General features: G+C 42.0%; 1 protein-coding gene across 7 annotated transcripts in view; it reads right to left on the minus strand.

Annotated features, from left to right (window-relative positions):
* thada (THADA armadillo repeat containing) overlaps positions 1–16203 on the minus strand; it is a 432101-nt gene that overhangs the window by 56946 nt on the left and 358952 nt on the right. For all 7 annotated transcript variants that reach the window (XM_068045168.1, XM_068045169.1, XM_068045167.1 and 4 more), the window contains 3 exons: positions 13195–13267; positions 12948–13104; positions 9072–9203 (listed from right to left, as the gene is read on the minus strand). In XM_068045168.1, coding sequence (XP_067901269.1) covers positions 9072–9203; positions 12948–13104; positions 13195–13267 — 362 coding nt within the window. The remainder of the gene's footprint in view (positions 1–9071; positions 9204–12947; positions 13105–13194; positions 13268–16203) is intronic.

A 16203-nucleotide genomic window follows, 5' to 3' on the forward strand; every position in this document is an offset into this window, starting at 1 on the left:
CATAGATGCAATCGATGATGCCCTGCCCCTGGGGAAATCTAGTGTTGGAGGCAAAAACCAAAGTCCTTTGTCCCTGCAAGGCCATGTCTGTCATTTAATGATTGTGCTGTCCTGCTCTGGCAAAGAGGGCATTAGTGACCAGTGGGATGCAGAGGTGTGCAGCCATTTTTGAGATGCCACTAAGGTCTGCAGCTGATCTTCGGAAGGAGTCAGAAACTAAGTAGTTCAAGGCCACAGTGACTTCGATGGCTACTGGCAGGACATGGTGACCAGTGCTGTGAGGTGCGAAATCTTCAGCGACGAGGGTGCAGATGTCGGTGATTATCAGCCTGAAGAACTGCAGTCTCCTCTGGCACTGGTTCTCAGTCATCTCCAGGTGGCTCCATCTTTGGCGGCTGATTCTGTGTTCAAGGTTTGGCCTCCATTACCTTCCTGCCCTTCATTTCTCTCCTGTGCCCAGGATTCTGCCCGTCCTGTGAAGGGTTTTGCCCCTCATCACCACTGGGCCCAAAATATGACAGTCATTGCCAGCTGGAGCCTTTCTTCTGGGCGGGTGGCCACATAATTGTCCTTGACAACCTTGCTCTCTGCTCTTCTGCCCCCGCGATACCAGTGGGTGCCGACCCTGTTCAAAGCCCAGGCGCTGAGTGTCCACTCTCCCTGCCACCTGCGCGCCAAGGAAACCCTCTTACCAAATGCCCAATCCCCTTTGCACCCCCCCGCCCCACCCCACTATGGAGCCGGGCTGAAGCCCTGGGGCAGCCATGACTGGTTTTCCACTGCCTCCCCTCAGCTGTTCTGAAACGCACAGCTTGGTCTGAGGGTGGAATAGCCTATCCCCATTGCTAAGATCATCCATGAGCCTTCTTTAAATATTGCATTCTCCCCCTTCCAACAAGCTTTCAACGAGCTTTTTTTAAAAATCAAATTTAATTGGCCTCAATGGGGAGGAGAATGGGATTCCTATCCCACCCTCCCCTGCCCTTGTGATTATTGCCGGTGCTGGGATCGGCACGTTGGAATTGACAAGCTGCCCGGCGCCAGTATTTTTGCCCCCCTCCCCCCCAGAGTAAACATTCCCAGCTTCAATACCTCATAATTCAGATATCTAATCGCACATATCAATTTAGCTGTCCTTAATTGCAGCCTCTCCAATGTTTGCATGTTGACATGCAAATCACCCTTGATCTTTGCAAAGAATTAGATTTTGAGTGCTATGTCTCAAGCAGTTTTGACTTATAACTATCAATAAAGGTAATGAGCCCCTCAGTTTTCTGGAATTGCTGGATTTTAGACCTATGTTGGTGTCACTGTAGACAGTCAACAATGTGCCATTGTCAGATCATTGTTGCATTACTCAAATTGCTATACCTTCTTCCCTTCAACCCTTCAGCATCACTGCATATTGCAACATCCTGTCACCTACATGCTGTTTTGTGCAACTTCACTGACAGAAGCTGATTTTACAATTGGTTAAGGGTTTGACTGAGTGGGTCTCCATGCGGTATGAATGCATACCAATTGTTAGCACTCTAAAATTAACAAACAGCATTTCAACCCATTTGTCAGTTTGTTTGTGTTTCACAGTTAAGCTTTCTTTCTTGGGATTGAAGACTGTCAGTATCAGACAATCAGATTAGTTGGAGAGCAGCACTGCAGCTCGTTAGAAACAGTTTGGAGGGGAGAGCTGATCAAATCAGCTGTAAGGTAGGACAGGATGACAAATAACCACACAGATTGGTTGAAAGATGACTGCGGAGAATATCAGAACCAGTGAAATGTTGTGTTCTTCTGCTGGCTATTAACAAATTTATGGGAGAAAAGCTTTAAGAAAAGCTGATGGCTGAGAGGTGGGTTTGTAGTGTTCAGCTCCAAAGATTATACAAAAAACAAAGAAACTAACGTGCAACTTTTAAAACCATATCCTTTCTTCAAGACTGGAACAGCTGATTATCTGAGACAAGGCAGATGTTCTCATGTGTAAAAACATTAACTGATTATTGGAACTTTTCTGTGATTGCACTTAGAGAATGGTCATGGTGTTGAATTAAAATACAGAATGGTGATGACTGTCATTTTTAAAAATTAAGTAAAAATGAGATTTCCATATTTAGGATTTCACAACAAATAACTTTGATGGGTGATTCAGACCTTTGGCATTCAGTTATATTCTGTAACCTTAAAAGCTGCTTCTAGTTTGTTTATGTGCTTGGTGTAGTGGTTATTACCGTGCAGCAGCTGGAGCGAGTGTCCTCATCACCTATATTAAAGCAGTCAAAAACACGAAAAGTGACATTAATAAATCATTAAGACTATAATAAATTGCAAACCTCAGACTGGAAGAATCTGGTCCATCTGAAAGCACATAATTTAGGGTTACCAGCCTATTCCTGCAAACCTTGTTTTTGTGAATTTTAGATATATTTAATGATTGTAGTATAATAATGCAGTTTCTATTTCCAGTATAAGAAAATAAACTCTGATGGGCAGCAAGAAAGGCTAGACATTACTCTTGGTGATATCATTGAATTATTTGAAACCAGTCAACTCCTCTGTTAAGACAGAAGACTTTTACACAAACAGTTGTGTTCATTCTAGCCTCAGATGTTTTCAAGTTTTAAAAAACAGTAAATGTTTAGAATGTGTATTAAAAGAGGAAACAAGATTAACATTTTGGTGTGACTTGGTTTGACAATTTTGTTTCAATTATACTGATTCACCCGTAACCGTCTTGAAGCTAATTAAATTTTTTTTAAATTTCAGATAGGTAAGATAGATAAATCAGAATACCTTCAATCCAAGTAATCCTCCAACTGTCTATGGCTGCTATGGAAACCAGACATGATACTCAAAATATTTTGTGAATGTAGAACTTACTGCTGGTTGGGTTACTGGAGGTACATATTGAAGATTTAATTCCACAAATTAAAATATATTGCGGGATACATCCCTAATGAAAGTAACTGAGATCTAAGAAGTTGTATAAATGTCTCTCTTTTCAAATTTTAAGTATTAGTAACTACTGGAGGAGAAAGTATTTTTGACTTAATAGGCAGAAATACAGTAAAATTCACTGTGCTGGAAAACACGTGACAGAGTGAAGTAGAGAGTCTGTGCATGATAGTGAGTGCAATTAAATACATCTTGTGCCATCGCCACTCAAAAAAAAATTCAGTTCTTTTTGAAATTATCGCTGTTACAAAATCTGCTTTCCTGTGTTTTTTTTAATTATTGCCTATATTAATAGTCAAATGCTTGATATACCATCAACTTAAGTTCTGACAAGCCCTGTTCCACTGCTCTTTCATTCCAATTACTTCCCTTCACCTGTCATAAGGTCTATATTCAAGAGTGACTTTGAGGTGACAGCTGTTGGCCAGCCTTTGCTAGTTTTCTAGCATGGCATCTATGTTCATGTTATTAATGACATGCTTGCCAATTCTATCTACTCCTACTCTGACTTCTTTATATTATCTCAATTATCCTTGGGAAGATTTTCCAAGACTGGAGCTTTGTCTGGTCTCTGCATCTTTGGTAACTGCTCTGTGTTATCATATTTATAGGAATACTTTTCCAACTGTCAGGAAGTGATAGCGGTTACAGTCTGAAGCCCTGACTCATGACTCCAAAGCCAAACCCATTGACTGCAGCCCAACAGCAATATATTCAACCACATCAAGCCATATGATTCATAAAAAGCACACATTTGAATTACTAAATATGTACTTGCATTTCAGGGGGGGCAAAAGAAACCCTAAAAAGGTCTGCCAAATCTTCTGCAAGCTGTTTTTATTTACATAACTCAGCAACAACCTATGGAATTTTGAATTTTATAGGCTGATACAGCAGTAAGACATTGCAGCGGAAACTAGAGCAACTCTTCGAAACCAGTCACTTCCTACTGAGCGTGTTAGTACTGCAAAGAGGCAAACTGTAAACCTGTATCTAGTCTTCTGTCTAAACTGGCGTTAGACTTCCTGTGACAAGATGAATATTCAATCTGAACGTAATTTAAAGTAGCAGTCAAAATGCTTTAAGTGTAATTGACAAGGGTTATTTTTTGTGTGTGCGCTTCGGTTTGCAAAACATAATACAGATTTTCTGAAACAGATTCTTTAGGTTTCTAAATCAGTCATGGAATCAGAAACTAGCACAGAAAGATTATTGGTTCTATGAATTGCACAGGGAGTACATGTAGGCAAGAGGACACTGTGAGAAACAATGGACATAAACTGAGTGGTGGGCGAAGAGGGGGCATGAAAAAACAGTGGCGGGCAAGATTAAGGAAAATCCCAAGGCGTTTTATAAGTATATTAAGGACAAGAGGATAACCAGGGAAAGAGTAGGGCCCAATCGGGACCAAAGTGGCAATGTGTGTGTGGAGCCGGAGGACGTAGATGAGGTTTTGAATGATTACTTTTTATTTGAGTTTACTATGGAGAAGGACGATGTAGGTGTAGAGATCAGGGAGGGAGATTGTGATATACTTGAACAAATTAGCATTGCAAGGGAGGAGGTATTAGTGGTTTTAGCAGGCTTAAAAGTGGATAAATCCCCTGGCCCAGATGAGATGTATCCTAGGCTGCTATGAGAGGCAAGGGAGGAGATTGCAGGGGCTCAGATACAAATTTTCAAATCCTCTCTGGCCACAGAAGTGCCAGAGGACAGTGAATGTGGTACCATTATTAAAGAAGGGTAGTAGGGATAAACCAGGTAATTACAGAACAGTGAGTAAGAAAACTATTGGAAAAAATTCTGAGGGATAGGATTAATCTTCAATTGGAGAGGCAGGGATTGATAAGGGATAGTCAGCATGGCTTTGTCAGGGGGCGATCGTGTCTAACAAATTTGATTGAATTTTACGAGGAGGTGACTAGATGTGTAGATGAGGGTAAAGCAGTTGATGTAGTCTACATGGACTTCAGTAAGGCTTTTGATAAGGTCCCGCATGGGAGATTGGTCAAGAAGGTAAGAGCCCATGGGGTCCAGGACAATTTGGCAAATTGGATCCAAAATTGGCTTAGTGGCAGGAGGCAGAGGGTGATGGTCGAGGGTTGTTTTTGCGATTGGAAGCCTGTGACCAGTGGTGTACCGCAGGGATCGGTGTTGGAACCCTTGCTGTTTGTAGTGTACATTAATGGTTTATACGTGAATATAGGAGGTATGATCAGTAAGTTCACAGATGACACGAAAATTGGTGGTGTCGTAAATAATGAGGAGGAAAGTCTTAGATTACAGGACGTTATAGATGGGCAGAGCAGTGGCAAATGGAATTTAATCCTGAGAAGTGTAAGGTGATGCATTTTGGGAGGACTAACAAGGCAAGGGAATATATGGGTGGTAGGACCATAGGAAGTACAGAGGGTCAGAGGGACCTTGGTGTACTTGTCCTTAGATCACTGAAGGCAGCAGCACAGGTAGATAAGGTGGTTTAGAAGGCATATGGGATACTTGCCTTTATTAGCCGCGGCATAGAATATAAGAGCAGGGAGTTTATGATGGAGCTGTATAAAACGTTAGTTAAGCCACAGCTGGAGTACCGTGTACAGTTCTGGTTGCCACACTATAGGAAGGATGTGATTGCATTGAAGAGGGTGCAGAGGAGATTCAGTAGGATGTTGCCTGGGCTGGAGCATTTCAGCTAGAAAGAGAGACTGGATAGACTAGGGTTGTTTTTCTTAGAGCAGAGAAGGCTGAGGGGGGAACCTGATTGAAGTATACAAAATTATGAGGGGCATAGATAGGGTAGATAGGAAGAAACTTTTTCCCAGCGGAGGTGTCAACAACCAGGGGGCATAGATTTAAGGCAAGGGGCAGGAGGTTTAGAGGGGATTTGAGTAAAAAAATTTTCACCCAGAGGATGATTGGAATCTGGAACACACTGCTGCAGCGGTGGTAGAGGCAGGTACCCTCACAACATTTAAGAAGTATTTAGATGAGCACTTGAAACACCATAGCATACAAGGCTACGGGCCAAGTGTGGAAAATGGGATTAGAATGGATAGGAGCTTGATGGCCAGGACGGACACGATGGGCTGATGGGCCTGTTTCTGTGTTGTATAACTCTATGACTCTAATATATACCATCATTTTCTGTTATTTGAAAAATACCTTCCAAATCTCATGTTTTCTGTCATCCCAATTTAAACATTTCCCCCCCACCCCACAAAATTCCATCACCCATAAGGCTCATACTGATCGCAGATGTTCTGCATCCAATTATACACAGATTCTGACTTAGCAGAAGAACTGTGATAGCTTCAGGTAATTTTCCATTTCCCTGTTGGAAATTACTTATCATGGAATACAATTCAAAAGGGGAGGGGGAACAATGAACTGGAGCTGGAATGTGAAATGGACAGGAAGATTGGTGTAAGAAAATGCAGAGGCTGATAAAGTTTAGATTTGTTGTCATGTCCAGCAGAGCAAGATACTCCTGAATTATTTTGGATTACTCAAAATGAAAAAAAATTCTGCTCACTTCCCCCCCATCCCAATCTCCAAGGGCTTGTATTTTCCATTGGGAAATGTAATAAAACATTTTTTTTTGAGGCAGAGCAAAGTTATTTGATATTATTTCCTTGTTTGCCCCCTTCTAGGCCTCTCCGCCATAGCCTACTGACTTAAGAAAGAAGACAATTATTCCCAGGATTCTACCAATGTTGCTTTTTGGGTAAAGAAACAATCTGAAGGTGGCTCTCCTTCTGTCCCTTTCTCAGATTCCATTCAGCATCTCCCTCTGATAGTAAACCTGATATGGGATGCTCAGTGTAACGATTTGTGGGTGCACACAAATGCTGTGACACTATAAAACTTAGTTTGCTGCAAAGTCAAATACAGCTCTACCAACTTTTTTGTACTCTGCTCCATTTGTGCTATTGGGAACTTTTAGAAAAGAGTCTTTCATTATCATTATGAACTGTCCTAAGAAACAGGCATCTCACATCTTAGAATAGCTATACCATTGTGTTATGTTACACTCCATATCAATGTTTTGTAAGGACAAAGTACACTCAAGACTATTTCTTTAATGTTTAAAATTTCAGTCTAAGTATCAATTATTAGGTTTGATTCAATGCCATGTATTTCCTTACTGCATCATTTGTTTCTTCACTGCTGCACACGGGAGTGTCAGCATCAAGGAGATAGAGTGAATTACAGACAGCAAGGAGGAAAAAGTACAGGGCAACATTTCACTTAATGCACTTTGGTAAAGGAAAATAAATACAACATTTCTTAAAATCCAGTTTGTCAAACTATTTCTGTATAGGTACTGAGTACCTTCTGATAGCGGGAGTTCATTAATGAAGTCTTTTACCATCTAAAATAAATATTTTTCATTTGCTGAAGGAATGGAGGAAATTATTGGATGGCCAAGGGGTTGGTAAGAGACTATATTCACACTTCCATTAACTCAAAATCATGCTTTATCCTTAATAACACCCTTGTTATACTATTGGGAATTACATGATGAATTATACATGATACATACTTGAATTCATTTCTTTTAAATCTTTACTTCCCTTATATCTGAAAAGTCATTTTGATAAAACTTGCCAGATTTCAGTGCACCATTGACCTAACACGTTTGCAATTCTTTGTAACATCTAGCTTATTAAGTTAAACACACCTTTCACATTTCACTCTGTTAACAGGAAGAATCCCATTTAGAACCATTACACAAGCAAAATGCCATAGTAAATTGTTGTACTGATATTAATGGTTTATGAATGAACATACAGTATGCCCAAACACCTATGTCCAATGAAAGGAAATGTTATACTGGTGAAAAAGATCAAACTATCAAACTGGAAAGTCAGCATTGAAAGACAGACTGATTCAAATATAGTTCCCAGCTTGTATCCATCTACTGGTGATTTAAATTCAACACTGAGGATGGAAGATCACTTCATAGCTTGACTAGAATGCAATACCCTATGAATGGATTGCCACAAACAGGCATCACCATTATACCATCATACTTTTAGTTACGTTTGGAGTGAAACTGAAATTTGTATTAAGTAATAAGGACAAAAGATAGTGAATCATTCTATTGGCTTATCTAGGCTGGGATTCAAAACCATTTAGATCCAAAATATAACAATACGAACAGGTACAGCCTTTTAAAACAATGTTGTTTCAAAGATCCCTGATGGTTTAGCAGATAAAGGGCCATCCAGATTGAGTAATGAACCTTCATACATGTCCCACTCCTGGACTGTGTTTAATTAGCTGGTTTCAAGAAGGATGTCCATTGGGGCACTGCAATGGACCTAAAGTTGGAAGGCAGAAAAGAAAATAATCCAAGGTGCCTACTCCTTACCGCTATCTAACAATGACTATCGTAAAAGTGTGCGCACAAACCAAGCATGGCACCTGTATTCTCAGTGGTTAACTGTCCAACTGACACCCACTATCTGGATTTATACATTAAGATTGATCACTTTGGTTTGGTACCAGGACATTGCTATTGTCTGTTGAACAGCAGAAGAGCAAGAGTGAACACTCTGTGGGGGGAAAAGTGGGGGCGGGTGGGGAGGAGAGAGGCCTTACCCTGCATAAGGCTTCTGCTTCTATAACATAGCAGCAATTGTAAATAATTGGCAGCTATATTTCCCGAAGTTAGAATGAGCTGCAATCGGAAACATTTTCCATTCTACCAGAGATGTCTTCCAGCCTACGAATCAGAGACACCCCTCATTCAACCAGAGATGTCTTCCTTTCTACCAATCAGAGAGGTCTTCCGTTCTACCAATCAGGGATGTTTTCCATGTTCTGTAGGTAATTTGAATTGGGCACGATTGTGTCCTTATGTAGAAAGAGCTACTGAACCCTTACAGACCTCACAGAAATACTATACATGTGATCCCTTCATAAAATATACAGTAGTTTTGAAATTGTGCACCGACAAATCAAAGATGGATCTGCCTTTACTCTTCCAAATATGTAATTTGTGCTTCAATCTTGATTGGTCACTTATAACCTAGATGTATATACTTTCTTTATATGTAACCAAAAGACTTTTTGCATAATCAGCTTCTCTTTAATAGAAAAAAACACAAGCATCGTACCATCTTCCTTACAAGCCTTCAGAAAAGGTGGAATCATCTGTATAATATCTGTGGCCTTGTCCCTCACCACTTGTTCTTCATCTTGTAGAAGGATGAAAATACATCTCCACAGTGTTAGAGTAGCCAGTAGATCTGCATTGCAAAAGAGGGTTTATGAATTACACAGGTATCCAAAATAATACTGTTTCGAATTTGGAGAATACAAGGGAATTTTTATGGGCTGCATTTGCAACGATACGTTTTTCTTTCCTGGGCACACAATGAATTTTCAACTGACGTACTAGAGGGCTTCCATACAACCAATCAAGTGATTAAAACTCAAGTAGAGATTAGACAATGAAAGTCATCAGGTTATTTCACTGTAATAGATACCCTAATCTCATGCCTGAATACTTAGAAGCCTAGAAATTACTTTGCATCAGCCTAATTATCCACTTGGTATCCCCAGGCAGTTTGCTAGTGAAGAGGATTTCAATCCTGGGCTGCAACATTGCTGCCAGTGGTCCTGAGACAGTGGGGTTGGGGTGGGCGGGGAGGACAGAGGGGGTGGGTGAGCGATTGGGAGGCAGGGTGATTAACAGGGAATGGGGATGTTGTGTGAAGTAATCAGGAGGGATGGGGCCACCTAGAGAGCAGCAGGGAGGGAACAATCAAGAGGGAGAGGGGCATGACTGGGAGAGGAAAATGAGCAGCGATTGGGAGAGGAGTAGTGGTCAGGCGAAAGGCAGGAATCAGGAGTGGGAGATGAACAGTTATTGAGAGAGGGAAGGAGATAATGGTGATGGGGGGAGCTGCGGGGGGGGGGGGGGGGGTGGGTAGTCAGGGTAGGCACTTGCAATGATCTTCAGTACTGCAGTGAAGCTAGGAGTTTCTCCAAAGTCAGGTAAGTTTTTTTTTAAATGGACCTTTTTAAGTGATGACCTCTAGCCATCCCTTTAGGGAACCACCTTTAGGGGTGGCTGGTTGAACGGCATGCAGACCACATTTTCCTGAATATTATATGCTGGCTATGCTCATGGCAGTCCAATTTTACAAATAGGGCCTCAAACAGGTGTTAGGCTCCACTAGTTGCAAATGCAAAGGGTCTAATGTTGCATTCAGACTTGGGTCCTAGACGCCACAATTTCTAACTTTATGAACATGGTGGGTCATGTACTTCCAGTCCATAATGAGCGTGTGCACCTGCCCGCCATACTGGATGCTTAGTCCGAGTTTGGAGTTTGAAAATCGTGCATTGTGCCACTGCATTTTTAGGCCATACGCTCTAGCATGGGTCACTGGATTATGATTGGGAGTAAGATACTGGGTTAATTTCTCCAATTCCCAGATGGTAAAACCAATTACAGCACTTGACTTACTGCCCCTGCTGATATCAGCAGAGTGCAAACTGAATTGGAAGGTTCTGATCTGTATGGTGTGGTACTGGACCTGGTAGTACATTTAGCTAATAGGCTAATAGGTTTGCTCACAATCAATTGAATCTGCAACATTTTACATTCGCTTATAACAAATTATTCATTGTAACATGTTTTTTGTAAATCTGGCTTCCAAATGCCACATCATAGTCATCGTCCACTCTGGATAGCAAAATGTATTTTTATTCTCTTGCACCAGAGGAATCTGATCGCTTATGTTGTTGGGGGTGAAATATTAGCACGGATAGAGGACTGGCTAACTAACAGGAAACAGAGGCAGGGATTTTATCTGGGCAAAGGGGGTCTTGATGTCCTCGCGTTGCCCTGCTGAATCAAGTGCCAATTACGCACTTAACTGGACAACAGTGTGCCTTCCACAGGATCAGGGACCCTGACGACGGAAGACCTGCAGGTCTTTAACTGAGCAGCGCCACCGCAGAGCACCCACCCGAGGCCAAGGAGCGGCACTGGACCCAAGCCACAGGTATCAGAGCGGGAGGGGTCTTGTGGAGTGGGGGTCATGGGGGACGGGGTTGTAGGTGGAATGGCAGCAAGGGCAGTGAGGTGGCTTACAGCAGACCCCCACCTTCCTGATGCCGGGACCCTTGTTCAGGTACTGTTCCTTTTAACAAGGGAGTTCACCCCAGAGCCTGCAAGCAACCCGCATGGTTTATCTTGCCGTGCAGCGACAGACCCGCCTGCTGCTCGGCTAATTACAGCGGTAGGAGGGGCAGGCCATTCACAGGCCTGCTTGCACTGGACTTAATTTCGGTGGAGTTGAGAAGGTGGCCACCATCCCACCCGTTTTTATGCTCTCGCCACCTCTAAACCGCCGTGGCGGACAGCATAGAATTCCCCCCAGAGAGTCGGGATAAATGGGGCATTTTCAGGTTGGCAAACTGTAACTAGTGGAATGTCACAAGGATCAATGCTGGGGTCTCAACTATTTACAATCTATATTGTCTTGGATGAAGGAACTGACTGTACTGTAGCCAAATTTGCTGACAATACGAAGACAGGTAGGAAAGCAAGTTGTGAGGAGGATACAAAGAATCTGCAAAGGGATATAGATAGGTTGTGAGTGGGCAAAAATTTGACAGATGGAGTATAATGTGTAAAAATGTGAGGTTGTCCACTTTGGCAAGAAAAATAGAAAAGCAGATTATTATTTAAATGGAGAGGGACTGCAGAATGCTGCAGCGCAGAGGCACGTGGGTGTCCTTGTACATGAACCACAAGAAGTCAGCATGCAGGTACAGCAAGTAATTAAGAAGACAAATGGAATGTTGGCCTTTATTGCAAGGGGGGTAGAATATAAAAGTAGGGAAGTCTTGCTACAACTGTACTGGGCATTGGTGAGACTGCACCCAGAGTACTGTGTACAGTTTTGGCGTCACCTTATTTAAGGAGGGACATACTTGCCTTGGAAGCAGTTCAGAGAAGGTTCACTAGGCTAATTCCTGGGATGAGGGGTTTCTCTTATGAGGGGTTGAGCAGGTTGGGCCTATACTCATTGGAGTTTAGAAGACTGAGAAGTGATCTTATTGAAACGTATAAGATTCTGAGGGGGCTTGACAGGGTCGTTGCTGAGAGGATGTTTCCCCTTCGTGGGGGAATCTAGAACTGGGGGGCACAGTTTCAAATTAAGAAGTCTCCATTTTAAGACAGAGATGAGGAGGAATTCCTTCTCTGAGAGGGTAGTTAGTGTTTGGAATTCTCTTCCCCAGTGAGCAGTGGAGGCTGGGTCATTGAATATATCCAAGGCTGAGTTAGACATATTTTTGATTGACAAGGGAATCAAGGGTTATGGGGGCAGGCAGGAAAGTGGAGTTAAGGCCACAATCAGATCAACCACAGTGTTATTGAATGGCGAAGCAGGCTCGAGGGGCCAAACGGCTTACTCCTGCTCCTATTTCTTAAATATCCTACAGCCTACGAAGTTATATGTATATGGCTTTCTGAACAAAATATTTACCTACCAAGCACAGGTAGGTATATTTGGATCAGACCTAGTCTCCACAGGAAAACCATGAAATCTTCTTAAGATTTGAAATCAATGAAAATAATTAGAACTACTCTTATGAAACATCTGAGACCTGTTCAGACCAGACAAGGTGGCGGCTTCAACTACGATTAAATAACATGCGTAAAACAAGATTTTAAACGGTGCTCAGTGTGCTAAAGCAGGCTTTGATTAGATGTGAAGAAGCATTGTACTATATGACATGATAGTTTAAAATTGCTATGACTTATTGAACTATCAAAGAATGAATTACATTATAAATGTATGCAATGTATAAAGTAAATTAAGGTTACTGTACAATGTATTTACAAATATCTCTAGGGGAATAATATAAACAAATCAGATGCAAATATATTTGGATTCAAGCATCTATTCACAGAGCAGCAGCAAATGCATTTCCTGCCTACCTCTTCTATTTCGCCTGAAATATTTACTCACCTAAATAAAGTTGTTTATTGGCAAGCAAAGATGGGATAGCGTCAATGAGGACTTTTGCAGCTGTCAATCGGATTTCTGTCTGCTGCTCTACTCCACAACTCTGTGCAACTAAATGAACCCACTGTCTGAGGTCTTGACTTATGGAATCCAAGGATTTCTGTTGAGAACAGAGCCATATATGAGAATGCTGTAGAAGCCTCTCTCAGAAGCATATTGATTCATCATTATAAGAGTTAGTTTCCATTACCTCCTGCTTCTTCAAGACAAGATGGATCACCAGTTTCGAAGCCAACGTGAGTGTAACACTTTGCATCTCAATGCTAAAAATTCACAAAGAAAAAGTACAGTTAATGGCTATGTTCAGCTTAAATTCAAAACAAAAGGTACAATTACCATCTATATTCAGCTTATGGACAAACAAAAAACCATTTAGCCATTGCTAAATTTATCCTTTCAAAACAAACCTTTAAATATCCTCAAAAGTATCTGTGATTCATGGATACATGTTCCCAATTCTGCACCACGATTCAAATTTTTGGACCTTCCATGTTTGAAGCAATTGGATAACTGGACACCAAGATGACTGCCACTTTGGAATGATGAAGACTTAACTTGGAAGAAAATTTTATGTTTGAAAAGTTAACTTTCCACTGCTGTTCAATATTACTGCACATAGCATTTTGCCTCCACATGAAGCCAGCCACTCTGTGTGCCTTGAACTCTGAAGAGGTAGGTTGATGATATGGAAATTGGTTGCTAAAGTATAAAGAACCATTGCCAAATTTCAAGCAAGCTCATCTCTGCTCAACAATATGCCCAAAATGCAGAAGTCATTGGGGAAGGGAGGGAGGAGAAATGGGAAAATATTAACTCAAGCTTGCATTCAAATGTCGCCATCCCACAAAGTGCACTTGGAAACCGGGAAGGTATGACAGTGTCTAATCCTCTGACCATGAAAGCAACAGCTCCTTAAATGGCAGCCACTATAAATTCACAGGTGAACCCAAACAACAGGTTTACTGTGGGTTATTCAATCACACACAAGGAAGCTAATAAAATTATAAATGAATATAAGTAAATGCATCGTTAGAATGGAAGTTGTATAATGCCCCATCATCAATAGAACAGAGAATAAAACCAGTTCATTCTGTGTAAAAACCCAATTTTTTTAGTTGCACCTGGTGTTATTCAGGTCAAGTTCAGATGAGATTTCATCTGTTTACACTACAATTCCTATTAAGGTCAGCCATGACTCAGTGGTAGCACTCTCATCTGTGAATCAGAAGGTTGTGGGTTCAAGTCCCATTCTTGGCAAATGACACACAAAATCTAGCTTGACACTTCAGTGGAGTATTGAAGTTGTGCTGCACTGTCGGAGGTCTTTTGGATGAGACTTTAATCAAGGCCTTATCTGCCCTCTCATGTGGATGTGAAAAAACCCAAGGAACAAAGAAGCACAGAGGAGTTTATTCAGTGTCCTGTCCAAAATTTATCCCTCAACCAAAACCTAAAAAAGATTATCTGGTCCTTTATTTCATTGCTGTTTTGGGACAAATTATCTGCTGTGTTTCCAACATTGTAATAGCGATTGCACTTCAAAAGTATTTAATTGGCCTTAAAGCAAAATGAAATATCCTGAGCTTGTAATAAGTGCTATATAAAAGCAAGTATTTTTCTTCTTAAATAAATCTGGTAAACTGAACAAATGTACAACTCGACATAACAGCTGGAAATGTAGGCCAGTGCATCAAGGAAGAAGTATTGCATAAGAAAGGAATCACTATTATAGAAGCCTGTTCAATTTACAGCACAGCCTTTTGGGCTGAGAGATTTGTTTCTTTCACCCAATTAGACAAATAGGGGGAATTTTACGTTCTCTCCTGCGGTGGGTTTGGAGGCGGGGAGAACATATAATCGGGTGGGATGGTAGCGGTTGGAGGGGGGGCCCTGACAACTTCCCGCCTCCGTCGAAATTAAGTCCGGCGTGGGAAGGCCTGTGAACGGCTTTCCTGCCTCGCCATCAATTGAGGCCCTTAAGTGGGCAATTAGTGCCCAATTAAGGGCCTCATCCCACCGCTGCAATTAGCCCAGTGGCAGGCAAGCCTGTCGCCGCACAGTAAGAACAGTAGGAAAGACCAGGCAGGTTGCTTGCCAGCTCCGGGGGTGCGGGGTAACATAGTGCCTGAATGAGGAACCTGGATTCGGAGAGTGGTGGGTGGGGGGCCCCAATGAGAGCCACCCCTGCCCTTGCTGCTGGCCCCCAACACCCCCTCCCCTCGACCCCCACCCAGACCTACCTGTGGCTTTGGTCCAGCACTGCTCCTTACCCTCAGGTGGGTGCTCCACCGGCAGCAGCTACCGCCTCTGCGGTGGCGCTGCTCAGTTAAAGAGCTGCTGGCCTCTGAATGGCTGGCAGATCTCAGAGGGTGGGACTTCTTCACTGGGGTTCTTGATCCTGTGGAAGGCCCACCACTGTCCAGTTAAGTACCTAACTTGCATTTGGCGGGCCTCCCACAGAAGGGGTGATGCTTGGTTTTCGCCGGCACTTTTATCGGTGGTCGAGACCCCCATCACCCGGATAAAATCCTGGCCATAGTTTTACATAAGTCTTCTTCACGTTAAAATACTTAAAATGGAGTATGGAGTGTTATACTGACCAGTATGAATTCTCTTTACACTGGAATTATACCACAAACTTAAGGGTTCCAGGTAATTTTTAATGTAGGTGCAGTTGCTTCTCACTGAGCTGAAAATAACAATCCTCAGGAACGCTAACATCAAACATTTAAACACTACTAAGACAAGTACAGTGGGGAAAAAGGTAAATGAAGGGCTTGCCAGATATTATTTAGGTTTACTGCTAAAAGCCCAGCTCCAGAACGGTGTATGTTACCACTTCAATTTGTGCCAATGATGCAAAATTAGTAGATCTCTGATCTGGGACTGAAACCACCTAGAAGCATTTTATGTCTATCTGCAAAAAATTTCCATAGAATGGAAACTTTTGTCTCCTGTGGGTATTGGATTGAACCAGAGTAATGTTGTATTAACTACGTCAATCCAGAAGTTGGGTTTCAAACAACGCACTGGGTAATATCAGGTAGGCTGCATTGGGTTTCTGCTATACCAGTCTGGCAATGATTAATGCTGTCACTGGATTCAGCAATGGAATAAAATTCTATTCTTGAGAACCACCTTGATGGGAAACAACTCTGTAAGTACTCCATTTTTTTGTTGAAACAAGTCAGGAATCCAT

This window comes from Heterodontus francisci, chromosome 13 (assembly GCF_036365525.1).
Source record: "Heterodontus francisci isolate sHetFra1 chromosome 13, sHetFra1.hap1, whole genome shotgun sequence".
NCBI classification, from domain to species: Eukaryota; Metazoa; Chordata; class Chondrichthyes; order Heterodontiformes; family Heterodontidae; genus Heterodontus; species Heterodontus francisci.